Genomic DNA, 23,447 nt, shown 5'->3' on the forward strand with positions numbered 1-23,447 from the left:
ACTTGCTAATATGTATGGTCTCTAGCAACCTGAAGCATAAGTTGTCAAAATAAAGCACAACTTGTGCTTTTTCTGTACCTGCTTAACTTTGTATTATTCGCAGTTTTGGAAAATTATTAATTCTTCGTGTCTCCTGGTTACCATGTGAACTTTCCAAGACTGGTTAAATTTAAAGTAAAGGAAGCACATTCAGGGCTGTCACAGACAGGCAGATACCATATCAGAAAGACAAAAGTTTTTGCCTCTGTCAGTGTTCTTTTGAATTTGAAAAGCGCCCTAGAACTCTTTAGAATGATCCTCTAGATGCTTGAAATTATCATTATCTTATTCCTGTTTGTCTTCAGATATCTGTCAGGCGTCTGTTTGGGAACTAGATTTGCTCATTTTGGTCTGCCACCTGAAACACGCTGCTGTTATTAAATAAAAGCTGGTGCTGGTTTTGAGTTTTGAAATGGAGAAATGAATGTTGCTCTTTAGTAAAACCGCCTGGTGCACCTGGAAAGTGTGTGCAGCTTCTGATACTGGCTGAAAAGTGTTAATGTAAGAGCTGAGTGTGAATGACAAAGAAATTATTCCAATGTCTTGTTAGGCCTGGCTCAGGTGCGTTAGTGACCCAGGAGAAAACGCTCGTGCTTTGGGGAGTGAGACCAGTTTACTTACTGTATTATGGCTGTTAAAGAAGCTCTGGATTTTGAAAAACAAAAGCTATAGTGTGGGTCTAGTTTTTCTAGGTGAAGTGTCTGCCACTTGCGAAAGAAGCAGGATTGTGAGGCTTAATTTCCAGCCTGCTGCCTCCCACTCCTGCCAGCAGGCTCAGCGTGTGTTCCTGCCCTCTCTCCCAAACTCTTAGCATTTAATGCATGGCATGGCTGTCATAACCAGGGATCTGTAAATTCTGCCTCAGCTTAGTGCTGGACTTCAGCCATTTTTTTTTCAGTGTTGATTTCAGTTGAGAAATGGAAAATGGGCAATGAATCCGCTGCAAAAATCTGTCTTTTAGAAAGGACTTTGTGTAAGGTGCTTGATTTCTATAGGAGCAGAAGATGCTTTTGCATTTTTTAAGCAGTGCTATGGCTTAGCTTCATCTGAAGGGTTCAGGTTGAAGTGCTTGTGTCTTTTCCTCTGTCTGTCTGAAGCTCATCTAGCCTGGAAGGATGTGTTTAAGATTTACGCTAGAGGGTGTAGTAGTTTAGCTAGCAACCAGGCAACCATCTTCTAGAAAGCAGGTTCTCGATCCAATGTAAGTTGCTCCCTGTCAGTGAAACCGCTTGCCTCGTTGTAAAGTAGCCTTATAACAGTGCACTGGGGCATATTTGACCTATTTAATCATGACACTCGATAAATAAGCTTTAAAAGTATATTTTTTTTGCCAAAGCAGGTAGGTACCTACACCAAGACCTACAGTGTAGATCTGTGTTTTCTCGGATAGTGCCTAGAAAAAAGGATAATGTCTGAAGAATCAGTCTGCTAAACATATTGATTCAAGGCTGATGTTGACTTGGTTGTTTTTGGATCACTGTAGGACTGGCAGTAACCCCAAAACGCTTAGTAGATCTTTCGTAGCCTTGAAAGTAGCTTTTGAAAACTGAGGTTTTGGAGCTGGCCTTGCCAGGTTGTGGTGGGAGGAGGCTGCGGACTCATGCCAGATGGAGCAGAGGGGAGGTGAAAAGAGGTGTTAGTGGGGCTTAGCACGGTTCCTCTTCTCTGCCCCCTCACTGTTCCAGATTTCCTGAGGAGTGTAATGTTCAGATATTTGTAAAAAATGATCCTTCTTTTTCATATAGTTCTCTCATGGTCCCAACCACTGGGAGACAGTGATGGAAAGGCCTCCTGCTGCTGCTGCTGATGCCCTAACAGGCACGGAGGACCGAGTTCTCTCCTGTCTGCTGCTGTCTGCATAGCAGGAGTTCCCTTCTCTTCCCCTCTGAAAGCAGCTAAGTAAATACAAACTTGTTGGGTGCAAAGGGAACCGGTGTGATGCAGCTGGTCCGTAGGGTGTGTTTGAACTGAGCTCTGAAATGTATGATGCTTCACGTGGGAAATCTATTCCAGTATCTTTACTGCAAGTATCTGCCTGCGTGGTAAAAGAGTGTGGCTACCTGGAGACTTGTGGAAATTCGAGGTTGGCTGAAAGCTCAGGAAGGTGCTAGGTGGTAGCATGCACCGATGTGGTATTTCCACAGCAGTGTTGGGCTGAGAAATGGGATGTAAGCCTGTACAGGACTGGGAATCTGGAGACTGCAAATTCTAATCCTGACTTGGCTGAAGTGCTTTTTCCATCTACAAAATGACTAAAACCCACCTGCTTCAGAGCAGGATGAAAAGATTATTGAATGCATGTGAAGTGCTTTGAAAGCGTGCTGTGTAAGTAGGAGGGAAGGACTGCCTTCAGTCCTAAAAGCGTGTCTTCAAGATCTGTAGTGGAGAAAAATAGGTCTCTTTAAAGTCTAGGGCCTGCGTATGCTGAAAGACATAAAAGAAGCATAATACATCTCTTTATCTTAAGGAAGCCAGCTCTTTGGTTTGCTGGGTTTGATAGTAGCTGTCAGGAGATGCCTAAGAGTTGGATGTTTTTTGAACCCACAGCAGAAAGCTGCATCCAGGTCTGGAGGTCTGAGTTCCTCTTTGCCGTAATCTTTGTGTTAGTGTGAGATGGGAAGAGGAAGGCTTTCAGCACCCTGCCTTGAAATACTTTATCCAAGAGTGGTGCATTACTGACAGTTGCTCTGCAGTTTTCTGGTATGGTCCAAAGCTTGTGGAACGGTTTTCTTGCTGTGTGGATTTTCTATTTAGATGGGCAAGACTTTGCAGATAAAATCTAGATTGTATCTTTGAAAGGTGACTGCATGAGTTTGTGTGGTACCATCCAGCGATGAGTGTTTCACCTCTGTGTGATTTACGCTACCCAGCCCACAAGTAAGCTGCTGTAACACCATTTGGCTCCTGTTTGCTCAGGTCAGGTGCAGAGAAATCCTTGGGCTTATCTCCCCAGTGTTAACTCTGTTGATCCTGTCACTGGTACAGGAGGGCACTTCACCTCTCCCTTCTTCAAAGTCTTCAACCAGAAAGCAGCCACGTGGGATGGCTGTGACTTGTATATAAAACACTGTGTAAAATGATGCTAGGTAAAACCTAAAGTGACTCTTTAAATGTTAAAAGCCAGCTTTAATCATCCTCAGACCATATGTCACCCTAGGATCAAGGCCGTTGTCTTCTTCCCCTGTCAGCACATTGCTGAGGGGCTGCGCATTAAACTCAGCGGTGTTTGGTGGGAGCAGCCTCTCTGCATTGTCTGGGATTGCTTTGTATTACTTATTGCAGTGCAGGTTCACACCATGTGTAGAAAGGATTAAAAGAAGTCTTTAACAGATGCGTTTTCCTTCCTCTATTTGATGTTGTGCAAGATCAGCATCTTGTAGGAAAGAGCTTTTATTATTGTATTTGCTACAGGGAAACTGAATGAGCAGAAATGCAAACTTATGAGCTGCCTTTGGTATTTCTTCACCGAGAGGAAATCAGGTGGATGGGTGTCAGGTGCTCTAGTCCATGAACTACATGTGGGCGACATTGCCAAAATTGCTTTCTTTTTTTCCACATTTGCGATTAGGACAGTAATTACCAAAATGTCACTGGTGAGTGTTGGTTTTTTTAAGTGAGTTGTGAAATAAAGAATAGAAAACCCAATTGACGGTAAGGTCAAGACATGTCTTTTCATGTAAAGCAGTCATGGCTTTCTAGCAGTTAGGGATTTCTTGTCATTTAACTAAATTGTCAGTTATGGCAGGTTTCCTGTGGGTAGGCAGGTGCAGCTGCTTTATGTCTCAGGATTGCAGTGTGGGCTGGCACTTCCGATTCTTGGTCTTTCTGCAAGTGGGAGTGTGGCTGTGGGGAGACTCGGTCCCGAGCTTGCACGTGGCTCTTCCTCACTCCAGTTACACTGTGAAAAGCAGAAGGTGGGAGCGAATCTCCTCTGTCAAGCTGGAAGGATTTTGAAGGCTAAAGGTGCAGTGACCTGCTTGGGTGTCAGAGGCACTAGCATCGTGCTGGCGTTTGTGAGCTCCTCAGGTCCCCCCTCTGCCAGCCACAGGGGCCCTTTGTCTGTTCTTACAGCATTTCTCTCTCCAATGTGGGATATCTCACCTGCCATTTAAAAACACTTCTTCTGATTTATTTTTTTTTTTTTTCTTTTCCTCTAGTCAAACACCACAGCGCTGTGTTAGCGCTGGAGAAGCCAGCAGCCCAATTTGCTAGTCCAGAGTTTCCCACCGTGCTTTCCTGGGGGGTTCCCTGTGCTGGGCGAGGTGGGTTGGAGGTGCCGGGGCGGCGTGTCGGCTCACGTATCCCGGAGAGGCGGCGGCGCTGGGCTGCGGGCAGGCACGCACCGACAGGCAGGGCCAGCCCATCTGCCTGCCCTGCAGCCTCCTTCCCCCCCTGGGCCTGAGCGTGGGCTGTGGGGGCTGGAGAAGTGGGGTGGAATTGGGCTTGGACTGGGGAGCTTGCTGCTGGGGGACCTGGCGGGACGAGGGGATTGCTGTTTGGGAAACCGCTGCGCTTGCCAACTTGCGTTGCTCAAATCAAGTAAAAAGCAACATGTACAGTTGGGGAGTGGGGAGAGTAAGATGTCAAAAAAATCCCCCAAGATGAGAGTGGTAGCGCTAGGAAAGAAGAAAACGAGTCAAAAAGCCCCTGCAGACAGTGGAGTAAAACCCAGTCTGACTTGGGAGTAAATGAGGGTGAAGGCGGGACTTTGGGTTGGTAAGTCCTGCCCTAATTATCTCTGCAGCCCAGAAAGTGCTGTGTCAGCACATGGTCAGCGGTATTGTGCCATAAGCCTTTGCCGGAGTGTCTTAGCAGTACCAAGCAGATATTAAAAGCCTCAAGTACAGCATGAACAAATATCTGCAATATTTATTAACCGCGGGGAGCTCAGGTAATTCTTTGAAGTTTTTGACTTACTGTGGAGTGAACTTGTGTTTTTGTGTGGGTTGCAGTACGTGAAGAAGCAGCTGTGAGAGAAGTGCCTTCTCCAGAGAGGCTTTCACGTGTTAGCCATTCATTTAACATGAGTCTTTGGTCCTTAGGGTTACATCTGCCTCCAAAATATATGGACTATGCAAAAAACTCAGCTCTGCTTTGTAGGGTTTAGTTGCACAAAGATTTTCATTTCCCTGTGAGATCTAGCCTTTTTATTAAAGAGAGGATCTGTGCTGAGAATCAAGGAGTGTGTTGGGTTAGCTGGTTAAAGTCTGCGGAGCTGCAGGTGTCTGCCGTAAGGGAGCTGCAAAGTCTTAATTCCTGCTTTTGAGTTAACTAAAGCCAGACAGGTTTTAAAACCAGTTTAACTTTTGGTTTTAGCCCTTTATAAGTCACAGCTGAAGTTTTAAAATGTAATATAATTTGAAAGGTGCTTTTCTTTAGTTTTAAACTTTGTTTTTCAAAGTATCCAGTTGTGACTGTATTGAAACACTGGGTTTTGTTTTTTTGTGGTTTTTTTTTTTGTTTGTTTGGTTTTTTTTTGTGTGTGTGTGTTTTTATTTTTTTTCTTAAATGAGAATTCTTCACCTGAAATAGTTAAAGAAATAAATCAGGTGTTGAGAAGATAACTTATCTTGAGAAAGCCATAGGAAGGCTGGAAAATTAAGGGACTGGTGGGTGAGGAGTAGTGTTACTGCTTGTGACCATGCTGGTCAAAGTAATTTTTCAAGCTGGAGTTGAATAGAGAGAAAAGAAGACACCAGAATACTTGAAGCATTTTTTTTTCTTCTGCTTCTTTGAAAAGAAGACTTGCTCTACTAGTTGAGTTTTAGAGTAGATCCTTAGTTTTATATAGGAGATGTGGAAATGTTTTCTGGTCTGTCTTGTTCTCGGAAATAGAAAAAAATAAGTCTCTTATTTTTTTTTTTTTTTTCAAACAGAATTTCAACTTTTCTTGTATATTGAGGAATAACTTTAAAGCTAAAATGAGAGAGGGAATGGAAAGATCTCCAAAGAATCCAAACACTGAATATCCAGATTAATGTATCATCGATTTTAAAACGGTGAGACACCTTCTAGCCTGCATGATGACAGGCTGTGGGGTCGGGGTAGCAGACTGGGGAGCAATCGTGATATTTTGGGTGCCAGCCTTTGCTTTCTGCCCCTCTCCTGGCAAACACACGACTGTTTCTTCTTGCGTTCTTTCCTAGGTTATGGGAGAAATGTACCCATGGTGTGATTCCCTCTTAGGAAAACATTACATTTATCAGATCTTGACATCCCTCTGATGCTCTTTGCCTACTGTTGTTGTAGCACCAGAGCGGGTGGGACTGTAAATCACTGTGGCTATAGAGGAATGTAAATGATGGCGTTTGCATGGGCCAGACTGTCCTGTTCTGGCTTTTGAATCCTTAGATTCAACTCAGGTTGCTGTGTGAAGCAGTGGCAGTCCCAGCTGTCCTCCAGGACTGTCTGTGAGGCTCTCAGGAGGGTGCAGCTACTGTATTTAGTAGGCTGGAGGACCTCTGAGATTTCTCTTTTGCTGTGCCAGAGACAAAACTGCACAAAGTTGCGTTTTCTTGAATAGAATTAGGAGGTGTTCACTGCTTCCCTGGATGTTGTTGTCTGAACTGCTTTGAGGGATGTGCCCTAACTTCCTCCAGTCAAAGTGAGTTTCCTACTGATCACACTGCCTGCTGGGCAGTGACATGGCCCACGTTGGAGCTGCTCCCTTGCTGGATTGAGCCCACTCGGGCAGGTCCGTGTCTCTTCTCCAGCATGTCAGCAGTCTTGGGCAGCTGAGCTGAGAAAATGGTTTATGGCTTGTGTGAGGATGATGCCTGGCTCCTCTTGTCCCTCGGTGTGATCCACCCCTCCCTATGCTGGTTGTGACACCCTCCAGTGAGCCCCCTGGTCAACCAGTTCAGCCCAGAGACAGTCCTTGGGTGGCACCAGGTGCTTATGTTGGCTGACAACATCTGGTGAAACTATACCCTGACCTTAAGCAGGCTTTGTCACAGCAGGTTTAAAAATACCACAGTGTGGCAGATGACTGTTCAAACTTTTTTCAGCCTTGCTAATATAAGACTTTCTTTTCTCGTATTTGCTTCTTTTTTTCCACTAAAGAAATTAGTGTGTTGGTTCATGTTGTACTTTGTGGCATCAAATACTTCTCATGGAGTAACAAATGCAAGGAGTGGGGTGCATAGGGAGAAGCCAGTTTGGACTAGACTGGCTGTAATACCTCTCAGGCCTTCCTTCCCTGATGTTCTTAGGCCAGCCCAAGGTTATCTATACTTTTAATACTTAATTTTAATACTTAAATTTATTATTTAAAAAGAGAAAGGAGCAAAAAAAGATTCTTAGGACTAGGGTTATATTTAAAGTTGAAGAAACATTTCTCTTTGCTCCTCTTACCTGCCCTCCTAACCCATTTACTCTGGATAATTATTTGAAATGTACTATTTTAAATCTCAGTGTTAATTATTTCCAAGTGGTTGGATATTATTGTTAAATTAATTGTTGGAAGTATGCTTTGGGTACTTGCAAATGAGGTCTGCGCCAAAAAGTGCCATTTCTTTTGCACTGTTTAATTCTGAAGAGTAGCAAAACTCAGCCTACTGGTGAAAGCTTTTTGAAACATTTTGTTCTTGAGGAAGCACTGTCTCTTCTGTGAAGCATTACATGAAAAGCTTAAAATAATTTTCCAATGGTGATAATTTTTCTGTAATCACAAAGGTTGTCTATTTGCTATATACTGACACTGTAAACACAGGCAAGCTGTTAAGCTAATAAAGCTGTCCTGATGACGTTAAAATAAAAGTACCTTTTTTTTTTTTTTCCTCTCCAAAGTGGTCTCCCAACAGCTTTCACCTTCCCCATCTCCTGATGAATGCACCTTTTGTTGCCAGCTCCAGGTAACCCGGGAGAATGGGTGATGTCAGCAGCGATGCATCTTGAAAATGTTCGCTGTTTGGCCTCTGCTGGTCCCGCTGTGGCTTGGCCAGCAAACCCTTCCTTTATGAGATCCTAATGGCCGTAAATTTGAAAGTTTTTAATTTTTGCCTCACTTTTGTTTAGCAGCTGCTGCTGCTGCTGAGCGACTCTGTTATATCTGGAAGGAAGGTAGTTGTCATCCATGTCCCACATGCATGCAAGAGCTTGACTCCTCTTCCAAAACCTGCAGATTTATAATGACCAATACCTGTCATACGTTTGGGCTTTTCTGTATTTCAAGCATCTGAAGTATGTGTTCTGGTAGGGTACTTGGAAAAAAGAGACATCTTTTTTTCCAGAATGATTCACTGTAAAGTAAGTTTTGACATCAAACGGGTGAGCTTGTGCTCCCATTATTCCTTTAATGTCAGCCTTTGTTTACTGCCTTTGCCTGTTGCACAAACTAGAAGGACCAGTGTCCAGCAAGGAGTCGTTAGCTTGTAGAAGCTCTGTAATAAAACAGCTCCACCTCAGAACTGAGGCCTCGTTTCTGAGAACCAGCATGAGTGTAGACAGGAAAAAAACAATCAGCCTTGTTTATTTGGAGAAACCCTATTTTACACTTCTGTATACTCTGTGCTCAAATGGCTGATTTAAATACAGTTCATTTTGATATATTCTAAAGTAGTTCTAGGTTAAATAAATTGTTCGATGAGGTCCCTTGTAAATTATTAACAACTCATTTTGTATAGTGTCGATGTTAACTTCATGTTTTTATGTCTCAGAAGAACTATTTCATATGTCTTCAGGTACATTAATTTATTAAAATAGTTTGTATTTTAACGAGTGTCCTGATATCAGTTTAGCTCACAATCCTACAAGGAGTTGTCATCTCGAGTCTCATTATCTTGTGATTCTCAAAGGACAGTGTAGACTCTTAATTTTACATCTATCCAAGAGGAGTTATTTCACTACGTGGTGCCTCTCACTCATTTTGCTTCAACAGAAATACTGCATCTTGTATATCAGAATAGCAGGACCAGCGTCGTTCATCTCGTAGTAATCTTTCTTTACAGCATGGGTATTCATATTAGTGTTTGAAATTAAGAGGAATAAATGCAAAAGCTGAAGACAACTCCTTTGAATCTTGTATCCAGGTTGTAAGAAGGGGCATGTGGGTCTAGCTGGGTGCCTGCCTGCGTGGCTCTGCGCTCAGGCACCCAGAGGTCCCTTCCTCTCCTAGGTTCCTAGGAGTATAATTAGGCATCTGAAAAGATGGCCTGATTTCAGTTAGCATATTTAATTTCTCTGACTTTGGGGACTTGTATGTATATGGCTCTGCAGGTAGATATGTATGTATATATATAGTTATATATAAAATCCCCTTCTGCTTGTGTTTCCACTACATTGTCTGCAAATGCATCGTGGCCAAAGGTGACAGTCCTGATTAGTATCGTGGAGCTCACTTACACAAGTGTCTTTCATGGAAAAGGTAGCCTTTGATCAGCGGCGCTTGGGTAATCCATCAGGCTTCCTACACACCTACAAAAGAGCTCTTACATGACAATATCTCAAAGCCTGCTGGCATTCTCAGAGATTATAATGTATTTTTACATCTGGTCATTCCACTGAAAGTAAATGTGCAAATTAGTTTTATACTATAGATGAACAGCAGAGAATCAGATACCAGATCTGTGCTTAGGTTGTCTTCTACTTTCTCTGTATCCTGATATATTTAAAATAGTTTGCTTTTCTGTGTGGACAGAATGTATTCTGTGTAGTTTGGGGTGAGTTGTTTTGATGTGTTAGCGCTTTTTTTTTTTTATATATTTTGACAAGTCTTTAGATCCAGACTCTGTATCCTCCCCTCTGTAGGCCAGCTAATACTTATCTCTGCACAAATTACCAGTCTTTCAGCAGTTGCCTTATCACTGCTTGTGCTAAATTTTCAGTCTCCATCTTGTGTGACAGGGTAGTAGCTGACTCCTCCAGATCTCACTGTACTGGTCTTTTCTACCACTATGGAGTTGATGTTTTGCAATGAGGTGGTGGGTATTGAGGGCTCTCTGTTCTTTATCAGCTGTTAGGCTAATATTTATACCTAATTGTTTTGATAATCTGTTTACATATACCAGCCTTGATGATGGTGCTGTTTGCATCTAGGTTTGTTCCAGTTTTTTTCTTGTTACCTGCATTTCTTTATGGTTTATTTTTCTAAATAGACTCTGGATATCTGCCTGGTGTACGCCATCCGCTGAGATGTTCTGGTTTGCCACCTTGTCCCTCCCTCTCTCCCCCAGGGAGCGAGCTGTGCCGGGTGTCGTAGTGGGGAAGAGCAGACACTACTTTGGGAAATGCTCTTCGTGTCATGGTTGTAAAGCACTTTGTAATGGGTGGAGGGGGAGCTGGTTATACAAAGGTGTCACCTTGTTCATTTTCCCCCACATTTCTGGTCCGAGGCACAGCTCAGACTGTCCTTTGGAAGATGGTGACATAATACTGCAATTGCCCAGAGTCCCTGCTCAATCAGGAGCTGATTGGTTTGGAAAAAAACTTTGCAAACCTAAGGGGTAAAAAGTATTTTATGAAACCACTGCCTTTATTTTAACCCAGTCTCTGTTATTCTGCTTCCTTGGAGGCTAGTTCAGCCAACTGCTAGACAGATTCGTTTCTTATTACCAAAGGGAGCTGTGCATTCATGGATCCTATCAAAAAGAAAAAAAATTGGAGAAAAAACTCAATCTTGTGAGAATGGTAGAAACAGCTCCTGTAAACACTGTTTATTTCTGGCTGTTACAAGAAATTCTCTCATCCCTCTTAGACCTTGAGAGGTTTGTGGGTTTTTTTCTAATCTCCCTGCTTATTGTTTTGTTCTACGTATTCGTGTTGGAAATCCAGTTTTAGTACTGTCCTTCTATCAAAGAACTAGCAAAGTTCCTCTGGAATAGCAGCATCCAGAGACACTGAAAAGAAGGACTGAAAACTGTTCAAAGTCAAAAAAAAAAAAAGCCATTCACTTACCTGTAGCTTCTGTTAGCTTGTTAAATGCAGTCATCTTTATTGCTGGGTTCCTCCATTATTAGTCCAACTTTTCAAGGTGAAGTTATTTTCCTGCCCATTCTTTGGCAAGCAGAGTGCCTGTCACCCTGCACACGCATGTGAATGACATCCTTTTCCCTTCCTTTTTACCATGAGTTGGAAAGGTTGGTGGGAGAGTTTGAGATACCCTGGCAGAAACTAGACAGCATTTATGCTTGTGACGACGACTCTAATGTCCTTTTCAAGGTGACTGTTACAGGATGAGCGTTAAGAGACTCCTCAGTTGTAAGCTGTCCCTTGGACAGGCTGCTTGGGCATTTCTATATAAGTTCCATAGGGTGAACCATCGCTCACCAAAAGCTCTCCTGCAGAGCTGTGGTTGGCGGAGCTGTGCAGTGTGGTCAGAGTGATCCTCTGTTCCTAGTCCTAGAAATGCCTGTGTAAGGGAGGCCACCAAGGGGACTTCTCTGAGAAGACAAATGTCAGAAAAGAGAAGTGTTCTGGGTGTTTAATGTTCATTTCTTGGTGGTTGTTCTGTGTTGGTTGAGTTGTGTTGCCTTTGTACTTGCAGTTCTTTCTTACTGGCAGCACTCCGGTTGTCAGTCCAAATAAGACTGGTTTTCCTGCAGCTGCTGTCAGAAATACTGAGCTTGAGGAATATTGGAGGCTTTCAGTGGGCTTTAGGCATTGGCATTGATAAGCGAGAACCTAATCCACAGTTTCCGTAGTGGAATCCTCTTTCCTCCCTTGGTCGCTTCATTGAATTAAGCAGATAATTCTGCGCATACTCATCTCCTCTTGGTCCTAATACAGTGATTACTCATTGGTGCCCTGAAGAGCATTTAATTTATAGAGCTTTTCCATGAGTGATAAAAGCACTTTGCTAATAGATCTTTAGCCCTTATGACCTGGGAATAGTTTGTAAAATCGAGTCTAGCCACACACCTGGCGCTGACCGGAGAACATCATTGGTGGCTTTTGGTGCCAAATGTTTATTCTGTAGTGACAAGAGCATGACTTTTGGTAGTGTCTTTCAGTACTGAGTTTTGAGGAGAGGAGACCTTAAAAAGGCCATTTAGAAATTTTACTCCAAAGAAAATTTTGCCTCAATTGCTGGCAGTAAATTATTTTTTTTCTTTCTCTTTTACAGAGCGGGGCTATGATCCCTACAATCCAGAGCTTCCGAGGCCCTCGCTGGAAGCAGAGGAAGGCAGTCTGGCCGACATTACAGATGTGACACCTGGTATTCTGGAGCTGGAGCTGGTCAACAAGGCCATTGAGGCTGTCAAAAATGAAGTTGAGAGAGAGCAGAAAAAGTATGAAGAGCTGCTAGAAACGACAAAGGAGTTCAGTGCTTCAGAGGCCTCCTCACTCATTTCAAATACGCCCGTGTCATCTTCTGGGACACAGAATGATTCATTTACTTCCTTAGAGTATAATCCAGGTAGCTACAACTTTAATAATAACTCGGACTACAACCCTACTCCTCTTGCTGCTGCTAGCCGGTCAAACAAATACACTTTGGATAGTTCCCGATCTAAAGGTAGCTCACTGGAATATGTTCCCAAGGCTGTAGTACAAAATAAAAAATACAGTAGCACTGTCACTAACAGCAAATACGTGATTGATGACTCTAAGCCTTCTACAGACTTGGAATATGACCCACTTTCAAATTACTCAGCCAGGCTTTTGAGCAAAGCCACGACAAAGGAGCCAAAGGGGTCTAAAAGGGGTAGGGTGTCTAGCTATGAGGAATCTTACTCTCCTTCGCGAAAGAAGCTCTGCGAAGTGCCCGATGATTATGAAGTGTATGCCAGGTTCTCTTCCTCTGAAGATGAGGCTGATGTTGAGTATAAGCCAACCTCTGTTAGTTCACAATCAAAAGCTGGTTCTGAAACTGAGTCAAATGACGGGTTATCCAACAAAGAGCAGAGGACCAAACTGGATGACTTTGCGTCCCAGGATAGCAAAGAAGCAGCAGCACAACGTGGCATGGAGGACCTTCCAAGCTCGCAGAAGAATCTTGCCAAAAACTTACCAGACAAGAATGCAAAAGCAGCAAAATTGTGTTCTGGTAAGAATGACCAGGAAATTGAAAATAAAAACAAAGACTCAAAAGACAAAACAAAAAGGAAGAAATCAGATGTTAGTAAAACACCTGGCTTCAGTGAGGTTGGTAAGAAGGAGAAAAGTAAAAATACAGAAAAAGACAAGCTGCTTAAGAAAGAAGAAAAATTAAAACCGAAGAGTGAAGAGAAAAGCTACAAAGATAAAAGTGTCAAAGTGAAAACCGATGGGAATTTAAAGAAATCTGAGAAACAAAAGTCAGAGAAAGTGGATGGGCTTAAGAAAGAAAAATCCAAGTCTGCCAGCAGTAGTTCAGCGAAAAGCAAGAGTGAGGGTGTCATCAAGGGCTCTAGCACAGAGAAGCTGGGGAGCGGCAAGAAAGACTCCAAGCTGAAAACAGCTGATGTGAAAAATGGTAAGGAAACCTCAGGTCGTAAAAACAAAGAGAAAGGGACTAAGGCACCAGCATTGGAGCGAAAGAAAGAAAAGGTCGGTTCTACAGAAAAAGGAGATCCAAAGAAGGGTCGGAAGCAGCAGAGTTTGAGTCATGTTGACCTGTTTGGCGACGAGAGTGGAGATGACGATGACAAAGGCCGGCCTTTGCCATCTACCTTACTTGATGTGAGCTCGGACTCAGATGGTAATGACTGTGGTTCAGACTCGGAGAGTGAAAATGAAGGGACGAAGAAAGTGAAGCGCTCTAAATTGTCAAAGTCATCGTCGTCTTCCTCAACATCTGATGACATTGATTATTCCATCCTTGAAAAAGACTTGGACTTTGAGTCAGATCCAATGGAAGAGTGTCTCAGGATTTTTAATGAATCCACAGATGTGAAAACTGAAGACAAGGGAAGGCTGGGGAAACAGGTAATGCTGGTTGGGATTGCTTGGTGCTCTCACCTCTAAATGTGAAAGGGTTCTGGTTTAGTTTAGTGGTGTTGCTTATTTCAAGTAGCTGAAGAGGGCTATGAAGGGAGACTCCATATGTTGGAATAATCTCATCCATATCATGACTGAGTGCTTTGAAGAGTTTGCACCTGAATTTACCTGCGGGATTGAAAGCTGCTGTGAAATGTAAGGATTCAATTACCTTTTGTGTGGAAGGCCTTTAGCTTTCAGGGTTATCAGTTACTTCTGTCTCCATCTGGCCTAAGAACCACAGTGGCCTGGATGGCTGGACAAAATGCTTCAGAAAGTATGTTGTGGGTGTTTCAAAGCTAATCTAAATTTGCTAATCTGGGCAATGCCTTCTTGTTGCAGTTTAAGGAACATAGTGGCAGGTAGAACCAGGACAATGTGTTAGTGCAAGTAAGTTGATGTAGTTGGCACTGGACGTTTTGGAGATTCCCCATATTACTGTTTCCTATTTTAAATGCATACTGCAGCTATTTGAAGAGGATCTGTGGATACCTCATAGGTAGTGCAATTAAGAAATGGAGGGTAACATTTTTGCAAAAAGTACAAGGGGTCTCAGAATAAATGGGTAAGAAGACAGCATTTATATAAAAAGGCCTCTGCCAGTGACTGTGAGGTGGTCCCCAGAGGATGTAAGAATCTTGTTTTCAAAGATTAAAACAGAATGGAGCAAGTGTGAAAGGCTAGAAAGCAGCTGCTAGCAGTAATCTTCTAACAGCATCTGAGGCAGGGAAATAGGAGCAGACAAAACTCATCCTTCATCTGCTGACATACGAGTTTGACTGGGCAGTAAGAGCAGACCCTGGATCCCAGGAGCTGCTGCCTGTGCATGGGTGGGATTGTCTGACTTGCTGTCAAACCCAGCACACCCAGGTTTTCTGGTTGGGATGATTTTGCTTGTGTACAGAGCAAGTGTTCAGGGAATTGGATTGGAAAGAGCTTTAAAAAAGAAAAAAGGTGACAAATTTGGCAGTGTTGAGAAAACACCCCAAACTTGTATCTGGCGTTACCCATCTGATGTGCCTGAGTGCAGTGCAGAGGTATCAGGGTTGCTGAGTCGGCTGTATTACCTGGGAGGCTTAATGAGGCAAGGTGACGAAATCTGGTGCCCTCTGTGTGTTAGGGGAGAGGGAGCACCAAAGAAGGAGTGTGAGTGGCTTGAGCTGCAGCTGTCCTGCATCCAAAAGATAACAGAGGTACTGGGATGCCATCAGGGCTTCCAGTGTGTTCCAGTTCAGAGCCCTTGAAATACAGCAAGGCTCCCTTTGGCATTATTGATTTGAAGGAGGGACAGGGCAAGTGCAGTAGCAACCATGCAACTGCATGGTGGAAAGGCAGTTTCTCCTGGTATGATTGATTGTTGACTTTTATTCCAAAAACAGCATCAGAAATTGGTGCTGGTTTTCAGGCTTTTGTTAGTTGGGTGGGTGAAGTGGCTGTGGACAAAATTCTTCCATTCATGACCATCTGTATGTGGAGGACAAAGTGAGCTGGGATCTGCAGCGTGGGGAACAGAGCTCATCTTTTGAAAAGAATAGCTGGACTATTAAAGCTTTTTGCTGAATTCTCTGTTGCAATAATGTCCTCGATCTGTTCAGAGAGAAGTCTGTGTTGCTGACAAGCACAGACCTTTTTAACACTCATAAGAAATGCCTTGGTAGAAGCAACTATATAAAGCAGTTCAGTGTAATGATTTTCTTCTGAACTATTAAGCATTACTTGATTTTGCTTGTTTAAAATTCAGCTGTTCTTTCTTCAGTGTTTAGTATAATTCCCAGCTAGGAAGGAGCACTTTATTTTTGGCTTTGTTTCTCCAAATTGCTCAGTTTAAGTGAAAATAGTTTAAGGGCACACAATCTATAGTGGGAAATACCAATCCATTTGGCGCTTTCCAAATACAGGGTGATTCAAAATGGGCTGAATTCAGAAAATGCTGAAGCAGGGGCTGCCACTCACTGCAAACAGTTAATTCTGGCATGGAGTGGCAATGTTCAGCTGTCAGCAGCCACCTGTGTTTCTTTTGCACATACTTCACCTTATATCCCTGCACTGAAATTTAATTTCCCCCTGTTTTGGAAAGGGAGGAACAGGCATGACAGCACGGGGTCCTACTTTGAAAGATGAGTGTTTGTAAGTAGGTACCTGCTTCCCCACTGTGTTTCTGGTGGGTGGGATTGGTCATGGGGAATTTTTTTGTTTATGGAATAATTTTGTAGATGGAGCCAGTGTCATTTGGTCTCAGTATTGTGCTCGTCCAGAGGGAAGGTACATGTGGGCAGTGCGGTACTTTTCCACCGGGAAGGATCACGCTGTGAGAGAGTTTATTAGGGATGTAACTGTATTAACCGACTTACTGAGTTCCTGGAGAGCGAAGTGATTAAGTGTGAAGTGCTCATCCAGAATGCCCTTGTGGTGATGAACACAAGCTCATCTTAAGTGGAGTCTGAGTTTATCCCTAAATCCAGCCTTCAGCTCTGTTTCTGAATTTCTTAAGAGATTGTCAGGCTCGTCTCCGTTCCAAGCTTTGCCAGGGGTTGTGTTGGAAAACTGAAAGCAAGAGCAAGCTAGAGTTCTGCAAAATAAGCTTGTGAAGTGTGTTTTGTATAAATGAACGGCTGAGTCAAATTAAAAAAAGATTTTAAAGTGGCTCCCTCTATGCCCAGGAGCAAATCTGAGACTTTAGCTCAGAAGTAGCTTTAGCTGGAGCAGTGCTGTTACTTCCTCCCGGGTTTCTGGCTGTGCAAGTGTGTGACCTGGGGATTTGTCACCGCAGTCTTTCTGGAGATATGGCTGTGGATAAAACTAAAGAGAAGATTTCCCTAAGTGTGGAATGGAGGCACTGTGGTTTGGTGTCAAGCAGGTTTTCAGAACCTGCTCTGGCAGCATGTTATACAAGGGCAGGACTGAGTCAGCTCCCAGATTCTTACCGAAAAAACCCCCAAACGCCCTGGGTTTTAAGAATGCCATGAAAGGTGAGGTGGGTGTGCGACTGCTTGGGTGGAAACTCTAATGTTGCTGTTCATTGGCTTCATTCTTGGCTCTTGGGTTCAAAGCAAGGTTTATTTTAGTAGTTCAGCAGCTGACCACATGTTGTTCTCACCTGCCACCTGCAAGGACTTTCTGTTAACTCAAAAGGAGACTTTTTCACATCCCTTAATTGAAAGGGATCTTCAAGTCTATTCGATTTTGGAAGCTTGTTCTTTTGTTTTCCAGCTGTCCAAAGAGGAAGGAAATGAAGAAAAGACAGAAGATAATTTAACTACCTTGTTTCCGGGCCAAAAAAGAAGGATCTCTCATCTTGTCAAACAAGGAAATGTAAGTGCAGCTTTTAGAAGCAAGTTTTTTGAAGCGAGGATTTTCTGTCCTGTTATGACACTGACAAGTGATGCAGTCCCAGACTCAGGCAGTAGTGTATGAGTTGTTTGTGCTGGAATCCATCTGTGTCAGATTTCTTTCCTCCCCTTTCTGATTTCTGAAAGATATAGTCAGGCATCTGTTAAAAATGGCAGTGAAACTCTAATAAACTTTCATAAAACCAAGGGTAAGCTGTGTAATGGATTCTGCACTTTGCAAGTCCCTGGAACAGATGGAGATGTTAATTTTCTATAGTATGGCTTCATTCAGTCACTTAGTTAAAAACTATATGGATGCCAGGTCAGCCTGTGTCTGATAGTACTTTTCTTCATCTTGTGGTCCTAAAAGATAGCTGTAGGAATTTTGTCAGATGTTTAAAACCGTTACACTATATCTGCTTTGCATCAGCCAAGATACCAACAGTATCTTGTTTGATACTCTGCTTTCACAATTGTTGAAATACTTTAAATACAGAGAAGAATAAAAAAGAAATTCAAGGAAAACATCTTGATTTTTAAATTTCTTTCTCACTGGGATTTTAATTCATATTTTTTTTCTGAGGGTTTAATGTGTTTCCCTCCAGGTGCTGAGCACAGATTAGTCAGTTTTATGTTCCAGCAGGATAAGAGTGGAGACTTACACACTGATTTGAGCTGGGTAGTCCAAATTAATTGTTCTCCCTTTCCTCTCTGCCTAGAAAAGGCTTTTTTGCTTTTAATAATTTGAAGCCCTGAGGTCAATACAGTGCGTTTTATTTAACTACATATCTTCAGCCAGTTCATGTGTTTTGATAAGGGCTCTTTCTTCCAAAGTGAAGAGATAAGAGACTGAAACAAATGGGTTGGAAATTCATTAACTCAAATATTTGTTGTAAATAGGTGCCTTTTAGACATGTACGAACCTTTAAATATATTTTCTTAATGTGACAGCTGATCCCAAAATGCTTTCCAAAGATGTGAGCCCCAGCACAGCCATTGCATGGGCAAACAGAGCCGATCTGGTGTGCTCGGCAGCAGCTGCCGTGAGCACACACTGGGACGTGCATTCCCCGGAGTACCTCAGCTCGGTGCTGCTGCCAGCGCTGTTCAGGAGGTGCAGCAGGACCTGAACTGCTGCTTCTACACACAGAGTTGAGGCCTGTGCTTTGCCATGTCCCTCCAAGTTGAATATTTGCTCAGTCTTGCTTGTGATTTATAGCTCAAGGACTGAGCAAGGCGAAGGGGAGGGAGTTTTGTTCTAGTTTAGTCGCCGGGGGAAATGGTGGGCCAAAGGAATTGAAGGTGAGGCAGAAAATGAGTGTCCTGTCCTGCTCAGAAGTCTGTAATTATAATTTAATGGCTGACTGCATTCAGTTTGGTATCCAGAAGCTGGTGTCAGCATCAGCGACAAGGAATGCAGGAGGTGCCAGCTTGCCCTCAATTTGCGGTGTCAGAAATGCCATGTTACACATGGGCTGTTCGAGCGCGCCCTTCTCTGAAGAAATTTCAGGAGGGAAGGCCTGTTTCTCAGATTTCAAAGGCTGTTAAATAGTGTGGAGAAGTTTGTATTACTGCTGCTTCTCTTGTACTTCTGCTAGAAAACTTCTCCCTTTGCTGACATAATTTCTGGCACCTTTCCTGCAACCTAAATTTGGACGTCAAAGAAAATGTGTATGTAACTTCTTTGTGCTAGTAACAGCTGAAGCAGTGAAATGCCTCCAGAAGTAGGCAGGGGCAGAGCCTGTTTAAAATTCAGAGCTCAGTTTATGTAATGCTCTAATCCCATAAATAGGTATATGTGAGACTTTTAAGTAGCTACAGGAACTGCAGACCTGAAACAAGGCTGCTGAGAGGTGGACAGCTGCTTTAATACAAGGCTAAATCGCACCTGGTTCTTCAGCATGGGAAAGACAGAGAGGGAGAGAGCTGTAAAACTCAGCATCGTGTAGCAAAGGGAAATGGAGAATAGTTGGTCACTTTTTCATTGCAATATAAACTAAAGAAGCATGCGGTAGGCAGTATGGGACTGGATTCATTTTCTAGTGCAAGACTGTAGAGATGAGAGTCCTGACAGTCCAGAAGTGGGGTTTAGGCACAGTGATGGAGAACATCATGCCATTAAACAAGAAGTTCAAATACTACCTACCAATTTAAGAACATGCCAGAGTGCTCGGAGGCCTTGACAGAGTGTGATTCATTAATATAATGGGCTTTGGTGGGTCACTCTAAATACTATTTTACTGGAAGACGTTTGGGATCTTCTCCTCTCAGAAACCTGTATTTGCTAACAGAAAGGTGTTGAGGAAAAGGTATCTTTCTTGGGTGAATGGAAGCCAGAGGGTGGGGACTGAGCAGGTAAACGTGCTGGCTCTAAAACCTTTTTATCTGTGCAGGCAGAGGTCCCGAGCAAGCCCGTAATCCGGCCATACCGTCCCCCCACGGCTCAGGAGGTCTGCTACCAGAGGATCCAGCTGGCTCAGCAGCAGGCGGCACAGCTGGCTGTGGCTGTTCAAAAGGCCTCTCTCTCTTTGCCAGGAGAAAAGAGGAGGATTGCTCACGTGCCAAATGTAGCCCTTTCTGCAGCAGCCAAACAAAGTAAGCCAGCAATGTTATTTGTCATCACTTCCCTGTCCTCCCCTCCGTTAAAAGATACTGCCTTCTGTTTAAATTTCTCCTGAGCAGATGTGAAACTGTCAGCAGATGTGTAACTACCAGCAGATGTGTAGCATTGGCCATGACTTGAATCTTTGCTGATAGTGACCAGTGGAAAGTCTCGCCACTGAGAAATACCGTCCTAGTCTGAAAATCAACAGACTAGATATACAGCCCCGTTCCCCCATCTGTCTCACCCAGCCTCCCTCACTTCAGCCTGTTCTTTTTCTGTTTCTTCCTTGGAGCATGTTTGCTCCTCATTTGCTCTTCCATTGCCTTCAGAGGCAGCACAAACAGGAGGGAAGTACTAATTAACGCTCATTGGTATCCCTTTGTAGTTGGAAGGACTCAGAGCTGACGTGATGGGCAGTTAGTGCATTATAGCTGACAGGGTTACCTCTTTAAACTCTGCTGACTCAGTTACCCCAAAACAAACAGAAATGAGGCACGTTTCCTGGCAGAATGTTCCTTCATCCTTGCCTGGAAGGTGGTAAAATTACCCAATTTGTATCCCTTTGGAGGCTTCCATTCGAAAAAATCACAGCTTGCAGCATGGACCTTTTATAGTAAGTTCATTGTGGCAACCTGAAGCCCAGTGGTAAGATTTCTGCCTAAATATGTTTTCTGTTTTCTGCAGACCTCATGAGTAGTAAGACAACTGTTGCTGGCAGGAGCGTTACACCTTCCAATGACTCTGAAGCACCCACCCTTTCTCTGAAGGCTTGCACCTTAGCTGGGATGGCTTCAAAGACCACCAGCACCATTGTGCCGAAAAGAATAGCACATGTTCCTTCCTTACAGGTAAGAGAAATTTGAAATCTTTTTGGTCATTCCCCACTAAGGGTGGTATGTTTAACCATGCTGCCTCAAACTTAGCACTCTCCAAAGAGCGGTGTTTTGATTAGGTTGATTAAATGGGTTTGTTTCTTCCTGTGGTTTTCCTCGATAGCACTGTATAAAAAATTAAACACTTGAGGGGTAGAAGCTTAAAAAGATAGAAATACTTAAGTGCTTCTCTGATCTCGTTGAATATTGATCACTCATTTTCTGTTTGAGTCTTCTGTTGTTCTGTCTGCCTAGGTGTGTAGCTGTTTGTGGCAGGGACTTGGAGCCTCTTGTGTTCAAAAGGCATGGCTGGATTAATGGCCTTCCTGGGCTTTGTGGGCCATACTGACGAAGGTGGTTATGAATAATGTCCCACAGTGACCTATATAGTTAAAATGTGATCATTCAAACTTCATGCTGCTGTTAATATTTGAGGGGAAAAAACCTCTCTTTTTTTTTTTTTCTTTTCTCCTGGGGATACCTGCCTGGCCTTTGGGTGCTTTTGCTATGCGTTCCTTGGCAAAGAAGTCCCTCCTTTCCCCATGAGCACTGGGGAACATGTTACTCCCTAAGACGTGTCAGAATAGAGTTCCTCATGTAGCAGCATGTGGCTGGCATAAGAGGCTGTTTGCTGGAGTGGATGGCAAGGAATGTGGTTAGTGTCAGGACTTGATTAAAGTTATCTTTATTGATGATAACTTGTGTCAAGATACCTCATAACATACTCTGATTATTTCTATAAGGGTGAAAAGTCATCCTCTTCCTTCCCCAACCAAAAAGCCCCCATAGTAACATACAGCTTGAAGCTGATTAAAAGAAATAACTGAAAGGGTAAAATATTTACCAGTGTTACAGAGGTGCTTAAGGGTTACGTATTGGAGATTGAGGAAGAAATATATAGGTGATGAAAAGGACCAAATCCCCTTGAACGGGCCGTCAATGTGGAAAATGAATACTCTTCTCATTGAGACAGGACCAGTTGCTCCCCTTTGAATGTGCTCGTCTCTTCCGTAGAGCTGTTTTTATTACAGATTGCAGCACGTGGTTTGGTTTACGGGTATCTCTTGGGTGGGATGGAGAAAGACTGACAAAACGATTGGGTGCTTTAGAGGTGAATGTACAGTGTCTTCTCTGAAAAGGGGGCAAAGCGTGTGATTTGGGGAATAAACTGGTGTTAAATGGAAAATTGGAGTGATGGGTCATAACTCAGTCCAACATGCGGTTTTTATTCCTGGAGAACATGTCATTCATTTTAAGGGGAAAATCCCTTCAGGAGCATCATGACTGGCATTAAAAAAGGAAGAAAAAAGCCAATGCAGTAATGTGGCGACTAATGTAAAGTAACAGTAAAGTTTCAGGAATCCCACAGAAAGTGTGACAATATAGCTGGCTGCCAGCCTGGCAGGAGTGGGCCTTCCATTGTCTCTTCACAGCCAGAGTACCAAAAACAAAACCATGTCTGTCGTGCACATAACTGGTATCATGTGTTCATGTCTCCAATTCAAAGCGTGGTGCTTGGTACGATCCTAATCTTGAATCTCTTAACGTAAACGTCATCATTTTCATGGTCTGGAATGCTTGTATGTGTAAATGTAGTGTTGTGACTAATGCCACTGGGAGGCCTTGGCTGCTGGATGAGTTGTATAATGAAACAGGGTTGTTTCTGAAGTAGTTGGGATACTGAAGGTGGCACAAAGCTTCAAGTGGTGTTCTTAGTACCAAAATGATGCATGTTATGTTTAGCTTTGGGCAGATTTTCAGAAGGGAAGTCATGCCACTATTAATAACATAGCAGGAAATGTGAGAGTCTCAAAGCAACATACTTCTTAAACTCTGAATAGCCTCTTTCTCTCTCTGTCTCATCTCTAGAGTGCCAGTTTACAGAGGCCTGTTATTCCCACAGAATTTGGTGCTAAAGTCCCAACAAACATTCGTCAAAGATACCTCAATCTCTTCATTGATGAGTGCCTGAAATTCTGCTCTTCCTCCCAGGAAGCATTTGACAAGGTCTGTACTGACACTTGCTTCTTATGAAATAAAGTCTGCAGCAGAGAGTAACGTCCTCTGCCTTGGCTAAGACCTTCTGAAGTTGCAGCAAACCCAGAAAACTCTGCATACACATACAGTTCTGTGGAGGACACTGACACTAAATAGTCCCAGACTGGATAGCAGAAAGTGTAATTCCAGTGGGGGTTTCCAGTAGGTAATCCCATCTTTCCCTTCATTCGTAAAGCATGCACAATCTTTTTAGTAACTCCAGAAGAGGGACGTAGGGGACTGTGCATTGTGGTCAAGCTGGACAAAAAGGCCTTTTGCTCTGGTACAGCAGCAAACACCTCCTGGAATCTAAGTGTTCAGCAGAGGTAAGTGTTTGAGAGAGATGTAATTGGTAAAACTTGCTGCTTATGAACTGTGAGGCTTTTAAGGAGCCTTCTAGCTGTAGGGAATAGTACAGTAGGATTTCCAATACTAGAGTTGAGGAAGTAATGCATTTTATTGGAAAACTTTGGCCATTAATGTTAGTTGGGTAAATATGGAACATTGTGTGGTGTGTTTTGTAGCCAAAGCAGGTGCCACAAGGCTTTCTTTTGTGGGATTTCACCTTCACAGCTCTCTAGGGGGAATGTTCCTGTTGCGTCCAAGGAGTGATCATTTGCCAGACTTCCTTTTCTTGCCAGTTAAGATCTTGCACTGCCACCAAAGTGG

At 43.2% G+C, this 23,447-nt stretch overlaps 1 protein-coding gene across 3 annotated transcripts in view; it reads left to right on the forward strand.

Moving 5' to 3' along the window:
* The window catches only part of REXO1 (RNA exonuclease 1 homolog), a 41,228-nt gene that overhangs the window by 1,351 nt on the left and 16,430 nt on the right, over positions 1 to 23,447 (forward strand). For 2 of the 3 annotated variants that reach the window (XM_042794226.1, XM_042794227.1), the window contains 5 exons: positions 12,101 to 13,884; positions 17,146 to 17,247; positions 19,658 to 19,859; positions 20,554 to 20,717; positions 22,611 to 22,748. In XM_042794226.1, coding sequence (XP_042650160.1) covers positions 12,101 to 13,884; positions 17,146 to 17,247; positions 19,658 to 19,859; positions 20,554 to 20,717; positions 22,611 to 22,748 — 2,390 coding nt within the window. Of the gene's footprint in view, positions 1 to 4,816; positions 4,931 to 12,100; positions 13,885 to 17,145; positions 17,248 to 19,657; positions 19,860 to 20,553; positions 20,718 to 22,610; positions 22,749 to 23,447 lie in introns of those variants that run through there. The other variant, XM_009963223.3, reaches the window with a different exon arrangement.

Source organism: Tyto alba, unplaced genomic scaffold (genome assembly GCF_018691265.1).
Source record: "Tyto alba isolate M040663 unplaced genomic scaffold, T.alba_DEE_v4.0 Super-Scaffold_20000042, whole genome shotgun sequence".
In the NCBI taxonomy this organism is placed as follows: domain Eukaryota; kingdom Metazoa; phylum Chordata; class Aves; order Strigiformes; family Tytonidae; genus Tyto; species Tyto alba.